The sequence below is a fragment of the Nicotiana tomentosiformis genome, chromosome 11, assembly GCF_000390325.3.
Source record: "Nicotiana tomentosiformis chromosome 11, ASM39032v3, whole genome shotgun sequence".
Lineage (NCBI taxonomy): Eukaryota > Viridiplantae > Streptophyta > Magnoliopsida > Solanales > Solanaceae > Nicotiana > Nicotiana tomentosiformis.
In genome coordinates this window covers 30,285,991-30,307,004 of record NC_090822.1, presented here as the reverse complement: position 1 = coordinate 30,307,004, position 21,014 = coordinate 30,285,991, and the positions used below count along the sequence as shown (strand labels likewise).

General features: G+C 39.6%; 1 protein-coding gene across 1 annotated transcript; it reads left to right on the top strand.

Moving 5' to 3' along the window:
- The first annotated feature begins 9,005 nt into the window (after positions 1 to 9,005).
- Positions 9,006 to 10,951, top strand: LOC138901202 (uncharacterized). Its single transcript, XM_070188946.1, has 2 exons — positions 9,006 to 9,695; positions 10,511 to 10,951. Exons 1-2 carry the CDS (start codon positions 9,006 to 9,008, stop codon positions 10,949 to 10,951), a joined length of 1,131 nt encoding a protein of 376 aa, XP_070045047.1.
- The last annotated feature ends 10,063 nt before the right edge of the window (positions 10,952 to 21,014 follow it).

The window sequence follows — 21,014 nt, the reverse complement described above, 5'->3', positions numbered from 1 at the left end:
CAGTACAAACTGCTCAGGCAATAAGCCACTTCGAACACTGACTCAGATCTCATATGACACCATCGATGTGCCGACAAGCTACAACTCGAATATGACACACAAGGAGGAATGAACTATGGAAAAGAATTACCCAGCCCGCGTGACGAATAAAACAGTTGAACAGATGTTATGAACCTTCCTCAGAGGATGAGAAAAAAATATGCAGGAATAGATATAGGGAACCGTACTCCACATAAAACTGTTGCGCCGTGCAATCTGATCCAACATGATACCGTTGCGACGTGCAACCTGATCCGAATAACGTACCCGTGGCGACGTGCCACCCGATCCACTCATAACAATAAATAAGGACATACCCATCAAGCCATAATGCTTCTACCTATAGGATACCGAATATCGGCCACAAGCATGCCAAGTGCAAAAATATAACTCTGGGGAGATGGGTAGCGCAATACGCCACAAAACCCAAGCACGACTGAGGTGCGATAAATGACCTGCATCTCGAGAGCCATCCTGCTCACATGACACCACAAGCTACACGGGACCTCAACACACGATAAATGACCTTCCAGGCATATACCATCACATTAACGATAGTACCCAAAATCTTCATACTTGGTTTCAATATTTAACCATAAAGTGACTAGCATATCACACCCATACAATTTCCCCGTAGGGTACGCTCTCACAACCTTCCGCCAAGGTAACCAAGTCCGCACATCCGTACCACCAACTGTACTAATTTTGTAAAGCAGATCAAGAACCCGCAAATCAATACACAACGGTTCTACCATGGAACACCATTCCCATAAGACACTAGGAAAATGTCAGCTTACTCTAAACATCTAATTCTTCTCGGCTTCTCCGAGCTCATGATATTCTTGTCAACACCGAACCGCAACCTTGATCCTCAACTTCCAATTCCCATGCCGCTCACTGCACCCATCACGCCGTTACGCGAGAATATAAGAATTCATCATAACCCCTGAACTCCCAGTAGAATACACACTTCATTGGCCAGAAACCTTTCAAATAGCTCTTTTCCGAAGAGCCCATGCAACACGCAACTGAATTCCCAAACCGTAGAAAATACAACCTCAAGCCGTGATCTAAACTGTCATTACTCTTCCGGAATCCATTTACACAACAAAACCATTTGAATCAAATACCTTCCAAATCAATCAGGTCACGGTGGCTGTCAAGCCCGCACGTACAACCACAAACCACATGTATAACTTAACACCGTGAAGGAACTGATCCTTGCCACAATCCCGCTGATTTAACCAGACCTGACTTAGAAATATGATAGCTCCATTCACAACATAACGAACTCAATCCGCACTCACCCCGAGTGACCTGAATCGTGAGACTACATCGTCTCAATACCCACGACTCATCTCATACCTCCTTACGTGCACAATAGCATCTCTAACTGGATCACCCATTCTGCAAGACCTTCCGCGTGTCCGAAGCTAATTCTTCCTTTCCTCTAATACTGCACTTAAATTCTTGAATCCACTAGAACTGTTGTCGAGAGTCACCCACTCTGAACTGGTCCCCAAATATGAACAAACTCCAACGCTTTACTAGCACATGAATACCCTTTCGAAGAAGCAACTGGCTAAACTCTTTTCCTCGTACATCACATCCACAAAAGCATAAGCTTCGAGTTTTCCCAAAAACCTGAACATGCATCGATAACGCCAAATATAGCACACGTCCATCAAGTTCTTTACTGAATTACCCTTGATATTTCCTTTGCTTAGTCATACATAATCCGCCAACGCACCGATAACCAGAAACTGCACAAGCAGACAACCACGCGATCCAATCGTAAATAGTAGGGCTCCCCCACTTAGCTTTAAGCTACCAACACATAATGAAGAGCCCACAACAATCCCTCCTTCTCAATTACCATGATCTCACACCGTTAACCCGCCAGACTTCTCGAACACTTTTGTTAAGCTTTTCATTAACATCCTGAATCACCAGTCACAGTCACACACTCGACCTCTTACCGGGTAGCAAGTAATATTCTTCGCAGAAGCTTCAACAACATCATGCCACCACTAACCTTCTCAAAGACAATAACCCACCTGTGGAATTCCTTACCGACATCTTCCAATGATGTTGCACTAGTTGCAACTACCTCGTAATCAGTAAGTTCTCCCGAGCTCATGCTCGCCCACTAGTTGTATAAGTCTGCTCCTTCCCTATTCACATCAACTAAAAGTTCAACAATACCTTCCGAACTCAAGTTATATTGCACTTGAAACGATAATCAAATATTCACACACCTCTTCATTTCAAACAAACTCCTTTCTGCCATATTCAATATTTCTTCGTACAGTAACCATCACTCCAAATAAAAGTTTGTAGGCCAAATCACCTTCCATCACGATTCCCAAACCGTTCTACACTTTCTTAAGGCACGCGACTACCCTACCAAAGAATCCATATACTAATCATCCACTCTTACTTCAGTTAAACCATCTTCTTTAAGCAACTTCTCAACCTCTGCTTCTCATACTTGACCTGCTAGTACTTCAACCACCGCAAAACACATCCCACCATGTCTTCCCTCATACCTTGCTGCACAATTATTGCATCAAATCAAACATGCACCTCTATAGCACCTGAAACAATAGATTGTAACTTATTCCAAATTCTGTGTCCAATTTACGTGGTCAAATTTAAAAATACCAAATTCTAGGTTTTCTACCAAACCCCACAATTTATACTAGTTTCATGTTCAAACCTTAATACAAACCATGTATTTAACTTGTAATAGGTGGGAATCACTTACCTTGTGTTGCTTGATGAAAAGCTCCCCTTGAAGCTCTCTAAATTCGCCCCAACCAAGTGAAAAATGGAAGAAAAATGGCCAAATCCCGTTTTTTTTATAAAAACCTTACTGCCCAGCGTGCTTTCGCATCTGCGGAACATGAGCCGCTTCTGCGGCTCCCTTTAGGACCCTCAATCTCCGTATCTGCGGCTTCTCATGTGCAGGTGCGATCCCGCTTCTGCAAAACTCGACCGCGTCTAAGGTCCCAGCCTTCCGAACCATTCTGCTTCTACAATCGATCAACCGCATGTGCAACTTTGCTTCTATGGTCCACCTGCTCGCTTCTGCGACACCAGCCCCAATCACGCCTTGCTGCTTCTGCGACCCTCTTAGCCGCTTCTGCGGCTCCGCACCTATGGCCAAAACCTCGCAGGTGTGATTACACCAGATATGCTACCACCAGCATTTTCATAACGCCAAATTCAATATGCTATTCATCCGGAATCCACCCGAGGCCCCCGAGACCTTAACGAAATATACCAACATATCCCAAAACATAATACGAACTTAGTCAAGCCTTTAAATCACATCAAACAACACTAAAACCGTGAATCACACCCCAATTCAAGCTTAATAAACTTTAGAACTTCAAACTTCAACATATGACGCCGAAGCCTATCAAATCAGGTCCGATTGACCTCAAATTTTGCACACAAGTCATAATTGACATAACAAAGCTACTCCAAGGCTCAGAACCCCAAACAGACATTGTTAACATTAAAATCCACTTCAAACAGTAAAGGTCGTTCATGAATAGTAAGAGTCAGTTTCATGAACAGTAAAGGTCGTTCATGAATAGTAAGAGTCATTTATGTAATCTTTAAATAGCCTTACGATTGTGAATAAGAAACAGGCTGCATCTTCAGGCATCCATATATTTCTCTCTCTAAATATACTCCAAGATAAAAACACAAAAAAGCTATGGACCAACAAGGAGATATCAAAAACAAAGCTATGGATCAACAAGGAGATATCAAGAACCTACAAGAACAGGTATGTCATATTATAATTATGAATAGCTAAGTTATTATATTCCTGATAATCTCTTATAAATTATAATTATCCATCATATAATAGTACTGTTATAGAAATCATCTTAAGAAAGTTTGCCATGAAAATATGCTAAGAGTAGGTAAGCCCAGACTATGCATCCTAAGGTTGAAACAGGTAGGCAGAGAGGCCGTTTAGGGGAGTAAACAAAGTTGAGGCGCTGTTAGGGTAACTGATTGAAGCAGAAAGTCATGGTAGTGACCAGAAAATATGATTAAAATAACTTATTATGATATGATGAACAAGGATAATAGACATAGAGATTAAAAGGAATATGTTTAGCAAATCATATGAAAAAATGAACACTTACTTAATAGATGATGATCTTAGTTATAAGATACTTATACTATATATACTGAAAAATATTGATAATGATGTAAGAAGAATAATCTATGAGAAATTACTTACTTTTGAAATAATAGAAATAATGGATCAAAATTGGACAGAATTAATTATACCAGAAATAGACTTATATGAATTAGATCTATATTCTGATAACACATGATGAATAATATATACCTACAATATTGGCAACAAACTACCGACAACATAATATTACTAACAAATTTAGTAAAAACTAATATAGAAGAATACCAAAGAACCCAAGATATAGAATATATAGAATATATATTAGAAAGCTTAAAAGAAATAATTAGATTAATTCCACTACAAAAAGAATATTATGAAAAAGCCTTTTCATTTGACTTGAATTATAAATAAAATTAAATAATAAGAATAAGACCGTACTGTTCCTATGAGTGTTCTTTCTATATATCCTGGTGTTTCTGCCATTCCTATTTTATTATCTACCAATTGTTTAGATAAATATCCTATCCATAGTTGGATTGTTTTATTTATATCTGCTACGCAATACGAACATCCCATAATAAGCGCTGAAATACTCCTGGGTGATCCGATACTCAACATGAACATACGCCCAAGTCCGAAATCATCATACAAACCTGTTGGAACTTTGAAATCCCAATTCTAAGGTTGTTTACTCAAAAGTCATACCTTAGTCAATTCTTCCAACTCAAAGCTTCCGAAATTAGAAATGTTCTTTCCAAATCAACTCCGAACTTCCCGAAATGTAATCCCGACCACACGTACAAGTCATAATACCTGAAGTGAAGCTACTCAAGGCTGCAAACCGCTGAACAACGTGCTAGAACTCAAAATGACCGATCGAGTCATTACACATCTCATCGAGGAGTCCAAAGTTAGCTTGTATTCGCATTTCTTCATTGCTGGGCCTGCCTTCTTAAGGCCCAATTACAAAGTCCAGCCCTCCTTCCCTCGAGTCCTTTATCATTATTACTATCTCATTAATTTAGTTTACTGCTTCTACTAGTTTAATGTTAGATGTATTTATTATGTCTTTATTGTTGTTTATCTCTCATGTATATAGCACTTATATATTAGATCATATTTTTTTCATTTCATGCTTTAGTATCATGTAAACTTAGGCAAGCCTTAAACAACATGGATTAAAAGGAAAACTAGTTAGAAGTAGATCCTGAACTCACTAATTATAATCTGCCCACAAATTATTATTGTGTTTCACTCGTCTTTCCTTTCCTTAAGAGATTTTCAAAATCTAGAACTTAACAAAGTAGCAGCTCTATTTCAAAAGGAAGAATCAGATTTCAGCTTCATTTTCAAAAGGAAAATCAGAACTTCAAAGAAATTGTCGCCCTTAAAGAATTTTTTCGGTAAATAACCCCTTCTTTAAAGAACCTCTGAATTTAAGTTAAATTCTAGATATGTTTTTTTCACAAACGTCCCTTTAGCATTATATATATAGCCATCCCCCAAATAAAAGTATTTTTATAACTCAATCCCTTTTATAAACTTATAAAAATCTAGACCACTTATGTACCAATTTCAAGACTCTTTTAACACCTCTTGTGAATCCCTCCATAAATGTATATCCCTCTAAGACCCGGCATTCTCTTAATCAATACCATACTTATGTATACAATAAGCAACCTTCCTTATTACTAGTCAAAGCCTTTTACAAATAATTGATCCCCAAACATAGTCTAAATCCTATAGAGCTAACTCAGGTAGATTTTAAGGGGTGTCTAACACCTTCGCCTTAGAAGAACAAGAACCCTTACCCATAATCTAACTGGACCAACAAAAATGACTTAGTAATTAAATAGGTACTCTAGTATACTTTTAAATATTAGGTGGCGACATCGATAACTTGTCGTTGCTATCGGGGACGAAGAGGGTCGGGAACACAAATTTGTCCCATGGACATATCAGCAAAAGGGGAAAGCCAAGATGACACACTCCACAACAGGCCACTGTATGACTATATCATGGAGATGCTACGCTCCTTAGGATGCAAATCGAGGGAATTTGGGAAGAGAGAAGATTCAAAGACGAAATATAACAGACCTCGAGGCCACAAAATTCTAGAAGAGAATGTCGACTAAAGAATACTCCGTGGAGGAACAACTGAAGAAAACTATGGCGCAAATATCAATCATGGACTTGCTGATGAGCTCCAACAGTCATAAGGATGCCCCAATGAGAGTACTAAGTGGGGTAAGTATGCCAAGAAATACCACCAGTGAAGCGCTGGCTGCAACTATTGGGAAAATGGTCGAAGCAAATATGATCACTTTCTGAAGAGATAATCTTCTTGTCGAAGGCATGAGTCACAACAAAGCTCTACATGTCACTGTCAAATATGGGGACAAGGTAGTGTCCTAAGTACTGGTTGATAGAGGATCAAAAGTTAACATATGCCCGCTCTCTACTCTACTAGAGTTGGAATCCACCTGAGGGAAGTCAAGGAAAGCTATGTGAGGGCAATGGCTTTTGATGATTTCCAAAAGCATGTCATTGGAGAAATTTATTTGGCTTTACAGATCGGATCAGTTAAATTTCCCATACTGTTTCAAGTGCTAGATATTTCCTCTTCTTATAACTTACTGTTGGGAAGACCCTAGATACACAATGGTCGTCCCATCCACCATACACCAATGCATGAAATTTAAGTGGGGTTGTCAAGAGATCGTGGTCCATCGTGAATGGGGACAATCGTTCTATTTGGAGCACGCAGTCCTATTCATGCAGACCACCGAAATAGAAAAGACTAAGTAAAACTTGGGAATGCAATTGCCATATAGATCAAAGATGGCCATGAGGGAGATGATAAAATATGGATATAGACCAGGAACCGGGATGGGAGCCAGATCAGACGGGATTACAGAACTAATTGAGCCAAATGGGCAGAAAGGAAGGTCCGACATAGGGTATCGGCCTCTGATGGGGAAAACTCGTACCGGTAGCCCCGGGAAAAGAGCTTTTGTGCCAGAGCATGTTTAGGATACGGGCCAGAGTTCAGCTCCAGAAGATGATATCGTCAACGGGATGGTAAGGCTTTTCGTGACTATAGTTGAAGACTGTTATGAAGGAGCTGACATCAAGACACCAACCATCAGGAATGTCGAACCAAGAGAGAAACTGCAAAATTAGACCGCCAACCCGTGTTTGGTTTGCAGGGAGTTTTGGTAGTGTGGATTGTAAAAGTCTTTTTTGAAAGTTGCATGGTAAATTGAGGCATGTACTGTGTGTGTACCTTTTTGTCATTTGCCTCTTTTGAATGCTTAGATGTTCCTCTTTTGATGAAATAAAAAAGAATCATTTTCTTAAAATATTGCAACTTTATTTAAAAACCTGCGTTCCACGATTGGGACATATAACGACCGTCGAGTAAAAAAACCTAGATTACGAGGAATACGATGAGAGTATGATGCCATACAATCTCTCACAAGAGATTGAACCGCTGGAGAGTCAGAAAAATCCTATCCTTGAAGAAACAGAAGTGATCAACCTCGGAAGCCAGGAAAACGTAAAAGAAACCTGAATCAGCATTCATCTAGAAGTAGAGCAGAAGAAAGAACTGGTTGAGCTCCTCCGAAAATACGTAGATGTGTTCACATGGTAATATGATGACATGCCTAGATTAAGTACTGATATCATCTCGCATCGATTGCTTACCAATTCCGCCAGACCGCCAGTCAAACAAAACCAAAAAAAATATAAGCCCGACGTGAGTTTGAGGATAAAGAAAGAAATAACCAAGCTGATAGAGGCAAATGTAGTAAGGGTCACCAATTATCACAGTTGGTTAGCAAATATCCTCCCAGTACCCGAGAAGGATGGGAAGATCAGGATATGTATGGATTACCGAGATCTCAACAAGGCCAGCCTGAAGGACGATTTCCCTTTTCCAAATATCCATAATCTCAATGACAACTGTGCGAAGCATGAACTACACTCGTTCGGGGATTGTTTTGCTAGATACCACCAGATCATAATGCACGAGGAAGATGTAGAAAAGACAGCCTTCGCCATACCTTGGGGAGTTTGCTGCTACAAAGTCATGTTGTTCGGCCTCAAGAATGTTGGTGCCACTTACATGAGGGCCATGACAACCTACTTTCAGGACATGATTCACAAGTAGATCGAGGTATATATGGATGATATCATCATCAAGTCTCAGAAACGTTCAAAACATTTTGATGATTTGAAGAAATTTTTCGAGCGCCTGCGGAGGTACAACTTCAAATTGAATCCGGAAAAATGCTCATTCGGAGTCCCTACTGAAAAATTGTTAGGCATCATCGTAAGTCGAAAAGGGATAGAATTGGACCCATCAAAAATCAAGGCCATTCAGGAACCACCGCCCAAGAGTAAGAAAGATGTGATGAGTTTCCTAGGTAGACTGAATTACATCAGTCGTTTCATAGCCCAGCCTATAGTAATTTGTGAACCTATCTTCAAGCTGCTGAAAAAAGACGCTGCCACAAAGTGGACAGAAGAGTGTCAGAAAGCCTTCAACCGAAACAAGGAATATTTGTCAAATCCACAAGTGTTGGTTCCCCCTGAGCCCGGAAAACCATTGCTACTATATCTATCAGTCTTGGAAAACGCCTTCGAATGTGTATTGAGATAGCATGATGAAACTAGGAGAATGGAGTATGCCATCTACTACTTAAGTAAGAATTTCACACCATGCGAGACCAAATACACTTTGATAGAGTACACTTGTTATACTCTAACTTGGATTACCTAGAAATTAAGGAATTACATGTCAGCATACACTATGCATTTGATATCTCGGCTAGACCCGCTCAAGTATATCTTTCAGAAGCCGATGCCTACTAGAAAGCTAGCTAAATGGAAAATTCTCCTCATCAAATTTGACATTGTGTACTTAACACAAAAGGATATCAAGGGACAAGCTTTAGCCGACCACCTCACAGAGAATCCAGTGGATAGGGATTACGAGCCGCTCACTACGTACTTTTTTGACGAAGAGATATTGTTCACCGGAGAAGATATTGTAGAGCCATACCGTGGATGGAGAATGTTTTTCCATGGAGCAGAGAACTTCAAAGGAGTAGGAATTGGGGCAGTCCTAATATCGGAATCCGGACAGCATTATCTAGCATCAGCAAAGATAAGATTCTCTTGTACCAATAATATGGCTGGATACGAAGCATGCATTTTTGGGATCAAAATGACAGTCAACATGAACATCAAAGAACTTTTGGTCATAGGGGATTCCAATCTATTGATACACCAAGTCCAAGGGGTGTGGTCTACAAAAGAAGTCAAGATCCTTCCGTACCTGCACTGTGTAAAAGAGTTATGCAAGAAGTTCATGAAGATTGAGTTCAAGCGCATTCCCAGGATCCAAAACGAGTTTGCCGACGCCTTTGTAACTCTATCGTCCATGATTCAGCATCCAGACAAGAACTACATCGACCCTATCGAGGTAGAGATCTGAGATTAGCATGCCTATTGCTTTCATGTAGATAAAGAGCTAGACGGAAAACCATGGTACCACTATATCATGAGATTCCTCAAAACAAGAGAGTACTCGTAGAATGCTACTAATATTTAGAAGCAAGCACTTAGGAGGTTGGCGAATCACTCTTTCCTTAACGGGGAAGTCCTGTATAGGAGGACCCCAAACTTGGGTTTGTTGAGATGTGTAGCTGCCGCCGAGGCAACTAGATTATTGGAGGAAATACATGGAGAAACGTGCAGACCCCACATGAACGGGTTCACATTAGCCAAGAAGACCTTGAGGGCTAGATGCTTTTGGTTGACTATGGAAAGTGATAGTACCCACTACGTATAGAAGTGTCACCAATGCCAGATCCACGGGGATTTCATCCGGGTTCCGCCTAATGAGTTGAATGTGATGGGTTCGCCTTGGTCGTTCACCGCTTGGGGCATAGACTTGATTGGACCTATAGAGCCCGCAGCATCAAATGGGCACCGCTTCATCTTGGTAGCCATAGACTACTTCACCAAATGGGTTGAAGCATCTACCTTCAAGTCCATCACAAAGAAGGTAGTGGTAGATTTCGTCTGAAATAACATCGCCTGCCGATTTGGGATACCTGAGTCAATCATAAGTGACAATGCCGCTAACCTCAATAGTAATCTCATGAGGGAAATCTGCGAGAAGGTTAGAATTGTCCACCGCAACTCCACATCCTACAGACCAGAAATGATTGGGGCAATCGAGGCAGCCAACAAGAATATCAAGAGAATTCTGTGAAAGATTGTGGACAATTACAGGAAATAGCACGAGAAACTATCATTCGCCTTAGGTTATCGGACCACCATGAGAACATCCACTGGGGAAATTCCGTACATGTTAGTATACAGCCTGAAGTTGTGATACCCATGGAGGTTGAGATACCATCCTTAAGAGTCATCCGAGAGGCTGAGTTGGACGGTGCAGAGTGGATATGTGTCAGACAGGAGCAACTCATGCTCATTGACAAGAATAGAATAGATGCAGTATGCCATGGTCAGCTATATCAGAATAGGATGGCAAGTGCATTTAACAAAAGGGAGAAGCCTCGCCAGTTCACACAAGGGCAATTGATTCTGAAGAAAATCTTCCCCTACAAGGAAGAAACCAAAGGAAAGTTTGCACGAAATTGGCAAGGTCCTTACATGGTTCACCAAATGTTGCCAGGTGGAGCTCTTATCTTGGCAGAAATGGATGGATGAGTCAATGCAAATCCCATCAACTCAGACGCAATCAAGACATACTATGTTTGAAGGCAAATTGAGTTAGGTTTTTGCTGTAACAGAACTACGTTCAACTTGACTTCCTACGTAGGGATACGTAGGCAACCTACGTAAGGTTTGGTTTCTCTCCCTCCTTTATTTTGTAATAGAAAATCCAAATATCATTTTGTATGATTACTTTGGATCTACGCCGATTTGATTTCCTCGAGAAGAAATACGTAGGAAATCCTCATCGGATTCAGTCATCTTTTATAATTGAACTACGTTCTGGCCTGATTTCATTTGGATACGTAGGCAGTCTGAGCCAGACTCAGCCATTTCATTCTTAATCTCATCATTTTGCATCTATTGTAATCGAACTATGTCTCGACTTGATTCCAATTGGATACGTAGGCTGCCTGAGTCAGGCTCGGTCAACTTTATCATATTTTTATCATAATACATGAACTACGTTCAGACCTGATTCTATTTTGGATATGTAGGCAACCTAAAAGGGTTCGGTCATAACCTTAGGAAACCTTTGTAACGCATTAGTTCGAATTAGGACGCAGTCGCGCTGTCAGAAGCATCGAGGAAGATCGACATCAACAGGATAGAATTTTCAAAAAGCAATGCTCGTGTTCAGAGAACCTTTCGTAGCATGTCATAATTCGGAACGACGACACTTGCCATAAAACAAAGATTTTCAAAAAAATATTTTCTAAATGTAGTAATTTGTTCCACCTACTGAACTTCATAGCATAACCATATTAAGGGATGGGGCAAAACCAATATTGTGGTCGACACAAACCAACCCCCTCCCCCAAAGAATTTTTCTTTGAGTGTAGGGTCAACAGGACACAAGGAAATGTTGGGAATACACAAGGCAAATGACGGATCTGCCACTTTCTCAAGATTATCACCCCTCTTCCTTTATTTAAATTATCTGGTACAACTAAAATAATTCTTGAATCTTTTTCAGGTATCTTGGAGTCAGACCGATGATGCAGAAAAAGCCCTGTACATAGCAAACTGTCTGCTCAACCTGTCACGACCTAATTTTTCCTAAAGGCCATTATGGCGCCCAACGTTTGCCGGCAGGAAAGCCAACAGTGAATTAGCCATGTATCTATTCTTTTAAATAATTTCAACAGTTGATTTTTATTGTAATAAGTAAATGAGAAGTTGAAAAATTTAATAGATTAAAGTGAAAACTAATGAAAGAGCAAATGGAGTGAAATAAATGCTCAAAAGCCATAAAGTGTCTACTAGCATATTTCCAAAACTTGGTGTCACAAGTGTATGAGCAACTAGTAGAATATACAAAACTCTAAGCTATTGTCTGAAATAGAGTAGACAAAAAGTAAATACAAAAGGGAGACTCCGGGTGCTGCAGAACGGACTCAGAAAGCAGCTCACCATTAAGCCTCGAGGTAACGGGGGTGCGCGCCTGACTGACTACTAGATGCCCCTGCCTTAGATCCTGCACGATTAGTGCAAAAGTGTAGCGTGAGTACATAAACAATATATACCCAATAAGAATCCAGTCTAACCTCGAAGAAGTAGTGACGAGGGATCGACACCGACACTTACTATGGGCCAACAATAAAATACATGAATTTTAAACAGGCATGAGATATGTGAATAATAATAATAACACATTAGCAACCAATGAATAAATGATTCTTTAATTGATAGTAAATCCCAAAAAATCTTCAACTAACACATACTAACTCCAGATAAAATTCGGGCCAATAAATGACTTATAACCTTTTAATTCATAAAAATAATATCAAGTGTATTCGGGCTCCAACCATTAACGTACGATTTATGCCGAGGTCGTATGGCCCGATCCAGAATAATATGTACACTATCGAGGGTGGAGCGACACGAACCATTGATGCATCTATTATACTGCCAAGGCGTTCGGCCCGCTCCACAAGAAGAGAGAATACTCTATGAACATCCGATTTAAAAGCTATTACAAGACTAATACACACAGAAGCACAATTTCCACTAACGGTCAAGTAACCTGCCAAAACTTTAAGTAATTGAAATTCGATCTTTACAAATCCTTTATTAAGTTTCAATATGATTTAGGCACTCAAATTAACAAGTAGAGTACAAACAATACAAATATTTCATGATTTGGGTTCTAAAACTATCCGGATTTAAACATAATTAGTAGCTGCGCATGGACTCTCGTCACCTCATATGTACGTAGCCCCCCACAATTAGAAGAAAATAGTAATTTAAAACACCTATAGGGTAAATTCTATCTTACAAAGTTGGCAAGAGACATACCTCGTCTCAAAGCTTACTTTCCGGCCCATAAATTCACTCTAAGGCCTCAACTTGGTGCCGAACAATCCGAAGCTAGCCAAATATTATATAAATTAATCAATTTACACTAAAAAGTTAATAATTTAGCTATTAGAGTAATTACATTATCCAAATTGGAAGATTCCTAAAATTCACCTCCGGACCCACGTGCTCGGATTTCGGAAATTTTTGAAGATAAATGTTACCCATAACCTCACGAACTCAAATATATAATTTTCACCAAATTCCATAATCATTTTCATGGTTAAATCTCATTTTTATCAAAACCTAGGTTTTTCAACTAAACCCACAATTTTTACACTTTATGTGTTAAGAAAATACCCAAAATGCATGTATTAAACTCATCCTATATAGAAATTACTTACATCAAAGTGTTAGGTGAAAACCCCTCTTCAAAGAGCTCCAAAATAGGCTAAGTCCCGATATAAATGTACTTCAGTGACTCCCAGCTGTTTTCGTACCTGCGGAAAAATCTATGCTTCTGCAGGACCGCTCCTGCGGTCGATTGTCACCATCTGCAAAACAAGCACGAGCCACGACCAGCCGTACCTGCGGCCAAGTCTTGCATCTGCGAACCCGCTTCAGCGGCTCACCTCACGCACCTACAACCATGGCCAAGCTGCCTCTCTCCGCATCTACGGACCCCTTCATTGCAAAGGCGTGTCCGCTTCTGCGAAAATCCTTCGCTTCTGAGGACCTTGCTGACTCTCCTCCATTCCGCTTCTGCGAATGCGATGACACACATGCGGTGCTGCTCCTGCGGCCATACCCACCGTAGGTGCAAACTCACCAGATGCCATCCTCCTTCAACTCATCTCCAAAGAGCAATCAAGCTGCGTCGACAATCCGAATCCTACACGGGGGCGCCGGGGCCTCGACCAAACATACCAACAAGTTCGTAAACATATAACGGACTCGTTCGAACCCTCAAAAAATGTAAAACAATATCAAAACTAAGAATCACACTCCAAAATAAAATCGAATCAACTTATGAACTTCAAGCTCTTCCAACTTGCTCCGAACGCGCCGATTCATACTTAAACTAATGAGAATAACACCAAATTTTGTGTGCATGTCACAAATCACAATACGAAACTATTCCAAGGCTCGAAATCCAAATCGGATAATGATAACACCAAATCCTACCTCAAACCAAATTTAAAGAACTTGAAAACCTTCAATGCGCCAACTTCCAATATTAAGTGCCAAAATGCTCCGAATTCATCCAAAACCCGGTCCGAACATACGCCCAAGTCCAAAATTATCATACAAACCTATTGGGACCGTCAAATTGCGGTTTCGAGGTCGTTTACTAAAAATGTTGACCCAAGTTAAACTTAACCCTTTTAAGCCAATATTAAGGAAATAAGTGTTCCAATTTCAACCCGAACTAACAATCCCCGCATGTCATAAAATAGTAAAAGAACATACAGGGAGTCTTATTTAGGGGAACGAGGATCTAGAAAGAAAAATGATCAGTCGGGTCGTTACACAACCAATCGGACCACCTTGTACAAAAAAAGTCATCAGCTTCACCAGTTGGAGCCCTGTACATAGGAAACCTCTTGCTCAACCAATCGGAGCACCTTGTACAAAATGAGCCGCCGACTTCACCAACTGGAGCCCTGTATATAGCAAATTGTCAACTCAATCGATCGGAGCGTTCTGTACAAATCAAATGTCGGTTTCGCCTATCGAAGCCTTGGATATAGCAAATTGTTCACCCTGTCAACGAAACAATCCCTACCACCGCTCCGTCACATCGGAGGCCAGAATAGAAAGTCACAAACCTCGTCACCGACGTTCTACCAATCGATGGCCGCAACTTAGCTTCGCGGTCAAGAGTATCTCTTGGTCATGCTTTTCTTTTCCTTTGTTATTATCTTGAATGTTTTGACGTTTTACTCGTGCAGCTTCCTGCATGATTACATTTTTAAAGGAACTCTCTCCCAAGCAGAGAGTACTTTACATTTTTCAGTGCAAAGCTCTCCCAACAAGTGGAGACGCACTCTACGAATCAAGCTCTCCCAACAAGCAGAGACACTTTTCACTGCAAATCTCTCCCAACAAGCAGAGACGAACTCTACAAGTCAAGCTCTCCTAACAAGCGGAGACACTTTTCAATGCAAAACTCTCCCAACAAGCGGAGATGCATTCTACAACTACTCCCAACATGTGGAGACTCAATGCTCCGATAGCTACAGAACGCGGCACAACCCAGGTAAACAATCGAGTCAAGTTCAAGTATCTCATCATCCCGATCCCAAATAATGGCTCGCTGTCAGTCATGCATCATTATCCTTCATCATTTACATCACATCTTAATTTATTCTGCATTGCAATATATGGGTATGTGTGTATTTCAATTTTTGCAGGAACAAATATCATAACCTGGAACTCCTTCTAAGCAGCAGACCAAACTACAATGCTGTGATAGACAGTAAACTCATTAGCGGGCCAAAGATCCGAGCTCAAGTTTGAAATGATCAGTAGGACTCTAATTTTTCAAATCTTTCGAGTCGAGCCACAAATTCAAAAATATCATGAGTGCCAAATCTTTTGTCTCACGGTATTGTCATAATACGATACCGGGGAAATTCCTACGAGCATCGCTTCCTCGAAGTCCTCACTCCAGGGCTACATGAGGCGTGATCCTCGTTAAGTCCGAGGTATGTAAGCAATTCAAAGCCAGAATTCGGCCTGATTCTCCAAGTTTTCTCCTAGAAATGTTCTAAATCTTACAGCCCATAATCCCCATGCCATTCCTGCAATGCATGCCTAAAGTCGGGACAAAATTGGCTTTGGTTTAATTTTCTTTGCCCGAAAACTCTTTTATCATCTCCGATTAATCCTCTCTTTTAAAATTAATTAATTTGTACTTAACAATTTACAATGAAATATTTGAAAGTATTTTCTATCAATAAATACTTATTTTTACAAAATTAATTAAGTATTAGTTTTGAAATTACTAACCTAGTATTAGTATTATGTAATTACAAATATACTTACTATGTTAATACTGTTAAAGTAATTTTTAAAATACACCACATAGGCTTTATAATTAATTTAATGAATTATTTCTTAAATTTTAATTATTTAGATTATTATGTTAATAATTCATAATTAGTGTGATAATTAGAATATAAAGTATTTTATAAATAATTAATTACAATAATTATTGGTACATTTGATATTTATAATTTTACTACACTTTATTGGAAGTAATTAAGTTTATTTAAATTAATTTTAAAAGGGGATAAAATGATAAAAGGCTATAATTGTAATTTCTAATTAAACATGGGTTTGCTACCATTTAAATCAATTTTAGCCCAATACACCAGCCCATATACGAAAATACCCAGTCCAATAACCCCCTCCCCTTGTCCATTTGAGTCAATCAAATCGTGACACGTCACCCCTTCATCACACCACACAAGAAACACATTTAATCTGGACCATTAACTTATTTGATCAACGACCCACGTTTTATCCTACTTTTCCCTTTAATTTTAACACCTCACGATCTAATCTTAGTCGTTGAAACACATAGATTTAGCAGCTTACATAATTCCTCATAATAATCTTTTAATGCCTGAATTACCTGAGCCGTTGATCGAATGATCCAACGGCCTGGATTAATCCCCTCATCCTTAACCCAGAGAAGCCTCCCAATATCTCAAATCCTTATTCATTTGTATCTCTCACAGCTTCCCCTCTTTCCTTGTTCGTCTTCTTTCTCTCAGACCACCATGAACAATCAATCAACAAAACCTTGCACAAATCTGTGCAAGGTCATGAGACCCTTAGCAAATCGTCCTTTCCTGCTCCATTACCCAAAAATCCCGCTGACTTTGCCTTTTGTTAACCAAATCTGAAAAGCTAGAGCCTGGGCCTCTGAAATCGATGCACCATTCCGTCTTTGCTCTCAAATCCAACTGGCAGAGTCAAATCGCCTTGTCCCTAGGCTATGAAGTCTGAGATCATATTTCCATTTTCGTTGATTGAGTTTCAAAACCACAAATCTGAAACCCTAATCTAATCGGTGCAAGGTCGAATCCTCAGGGATTCTTTGTACTCTGTCAAAATCAATGGCATGCATGACCAGTTTATAGTGCAATCATCGTTATTCTTGGTCTAGAGGTCAAGCATAGAGACCTCTGGACATTGGACCTTTATCCAATGGATTCCTGTTCTCAACGGGCAATTTTCCTCTCTCAAGTACAAGTTATCTTTACTCTCACTGCTATCATCTCTGTTGTCACTCGAGTATGCTCACATCATCTACTACCTGTCATCTTCCATTATCCTAGTTTTAATCCTGGAACCCTAACCCATTAAATGGTACTATAAATAGGGTTTTAAAACTCTCACTTAACATACCTAAGAGACTTAACAAGAATAAAAAAATCTAGCACGAGCTATCAAATTTCAAAGCCCAGGTCTTCTCTGATTAATTCTATTCTCCTTTTGTTTTTTCCGAGTTCTTTCACTGCCTAAGCTTGAAGCTTTGACTTCTACATGGCTAAATTGAATCCTTGTTTGGTCTGATGCACACAAGGAGCTCAATATACCTCCACTCCTTCTCTTTTGACTGTTTTATTTAAAATCATGAACCTATTTCTGTCTTTCTATTGACTGCCTTCGTTTATGATGTTTGTCATTACCTCTTAATTATTTTTTCCCACTCGTATTGATTTGATACCACTCATGGTTGACTGTTATGATTTTATTTGCCTCAAGTCAGTTTTATCTGCACTGTTTTGAAACTATATCAAGCTTTTTCTTTCCTTTCAAATAATTTGAATCTAGTCTGAGAACTTTAATGTGAACAACCTGCTGATCCTATTTGAATATAAGAGTCTTCTTATCCTAAGTGAGGGTTTAGCATTCTTAGAAAGGAGTAGTCATGTCATTGATTTTAGAGGTGAGGAGACTGGTGGCATGAGGTCTATCTAGATTTATAAACTAGTAGTCTTGATTGAAACTCTTGGTGTATTTTGGTATCTCTAATAGTATCTGTAGATGTTCTGACTATGACTATTTGTTTAAAACCTTGATTGATACTTTCAAAGCTTCCAATAATCTCATTAACTTGTATATGATAAAACCAGACTTGAGTTTACACAATTAGTGCTTTGGTTTAATTAAAAGGCTGTAAAGGCAAATTCATTTGCATTCATTAACTGTTGAAGGATTAAACTATATGCTTTTCTACCTTCAAGATACCTGATTTTAGGTGCTTGGTTCTTTGATAGTAACATGATAATGTATCTGCTTCTATGTGTGTTTGAGACTCAGCCTTTGACCTGTTAATGTGTTAGTCATCTACTTGGTTTGGAAATATGGTTATGATGGTGTAAATAAACTATTTTGTGTTCTTATGGTATTCTGTTTGGCTTTATTAAGAGAGGTATGTACTTCTATGGTAAGGTGTTGTTATGGTGATTGGTTTGCATTTAAAGTGCCTCATCGACACTTAAACTTGTAGGGAAGAATGGGTAATTAGTGGTTAGGGGTATTTGGGAGTAGAGTTTAACTCTTGGTTGGGATACTCTTCCTGGCTCAAGTATTGCCCTGGTCCTTGAGACCCTTTGGAACATTGAAGTGCCTGGGGATTCAATAGCCTATCATATCTTCCTCACTTCAGGGCCAATAATGTCCGGCTCTGAGAAGTTTTTGAGCTAAACACCAAAATAATTTTTATAGTTTTCTTCATGAACTTTCCTTGTCATATGCTCTGTTTGCCTAGGTTTGAGGCATTTAGCTATTGGAGTTTTCATTCGAAGAGACAATATTGGGAAGCTCGAGCCCGAGTTGCCGAGATGCTTTTTGATCTCCAGGAAATGTTCCTTTTTGCAAGCAATCGGTAAATTCATTACATCAATCCTAAGTTACATAATTCAAGTTTACCTCACAACTACTATTGTCGATGGCGGAATGGAACAAATGAACTACTAAGTTGCTTCCGAACTCGGTAATATCTATTATTGATCCAATATTTGCTAGTGCTTCCACCTTGGCATTGTCTTCCTAAGGTATCTGTGTGGCCTTCCATTCTCAGAATTGAGCTAAGAGATTCATGACTTTTTTTAGGTACTGATGAATTCGAGTTTCTCGTTCCATATACGTCCCTTGGATTTTATTAATCATGAATTGGGAATTAATTTTCAACTTAATGTGTTATGCACCAACTCTCCTATCTAATTCGAGCCCTACAACTATAGCTTCATCTTACTTTATTATTAGTTATAGAATAATATTTTTTTGATGGCCGAACTAATTCCCCAAATGGTACAACAAGCACTATTCCAAAGTCGGACCTTATGATATTAGATGATCTATCCGTGTAGAGGTTCCCGACTCCGGGGACTATTCCGGAAGTAATTATCACTTCTTTTTAACCCTCAATGAGTATACTTACACTAAAGTCAGCCACAAAGTCATCTAAGACTTATGATTTGATGGAAGTACATAATTGATATGCATTTGTGACCATCCGATAGGCCATTTTGAGTACTAGCCGTTATTTCTGTATTTTGAGATCTCTAGTAGCTCCATTTGATATTCCTCAATTTATGTGCAATCGGTATCTTTTTCCGAAAAGGTTTTACGTAAAACTTTGAAGAAAATATGATTTTTGGCTTTAAAAAATACTTGAGTTGACTACGGTCAATATTTTGTATAAACGACCTCGGACCAGTATTTTAGCAATCTGGGTGGGTCTGTATCATGATTTTATACTTGGGCATATGCCCGAAATTGAATTCATAGGTCCCTGGGTTGATTTCAATTGTGTTGTTGAAAGCTAGTAATTTGAAGGTTTGAAAATTTTTTAGGTTTTGACCGTAGGTTGACTTTATTGCTACCGGGTTCAAATTTTGATTTTGGGACTTGATATAGGTCTTGTTTGCTTTTTGAAACTTATCTACAAATTCGGTGCAAATCAGAGTTGGTTTGGTAGGATTCGGACGCTCGGTTGTGATTTTAGAAGTTCTTGAGTTTTCTTTGAATTTCATTTATTTTGATGTCTGATTCATAGTTCTAGGTTCTATTTTGGTGTTTTGATCACGCGACCGAGTTTTTATGATGTTATTACACTTATGTGCATATTTGGTTTGGAGCCCGAGGGGCTCGGGTGAGTTTCAGATAAGCTACAGACCATTTTGGACTTAGAAATTGCTAGTTTTCAACTGTTACTGATGTCTGGAGCTTTGTGCTTCGCGTTCGCGAAGCTACTCTCACGATCGCAAAGGGAAAATTGGGTTGGAGAAAAATTTGTTCGTCGCGAACGCGGGGACTGGGCAGCAAACGGGAAGTAGTGGGGGGTTTACCCTTCGCGGGACGCTCTCATGAACACGAAGGCTTGTGGGATCAGGGGGCAGGCATGGGGCATCTCTCTACGCAAACACGACACACTGGTCATGAATGCAGAGGCCAAGCTGGGGATCTCTTCGCTAATGCGTGAAAACGTTCGCGATCACGATGGCCATTTGGCCAGTGTCCTTCGCGGACGCATCAGGTTCTCCACAATCGCGAAGAACACTTGACGCCCAGGTATTAAGACATTCCAATGTCGGGATTTTCATCATTGTTCACCATTTTCAAGTTAGAGCTCGACCTAGAGGCGATTTTGAAGAGGTTTTTTATCCCAACTTCATTGGTTAGTGGATTTTAACTTGTTTTATTATATTTCCATAAACACCCGTTGATTTTAACCTTT

Coding starts and splice junctions, on each gene's coding strand:
- LOC138901202 (XM_070188946.1), top strand. CDS start 9,006: ATGTCAGCATACACTATGCATTTGATATCTCGGCTAGACCCGCTCAAG. Junction 9,696..10,510: donor ACTACATCGACCCTATCGAG/GTAGAGATCTGA, acceptor GGACAATTACAG/GAAATAGCACGAGAAACTAT.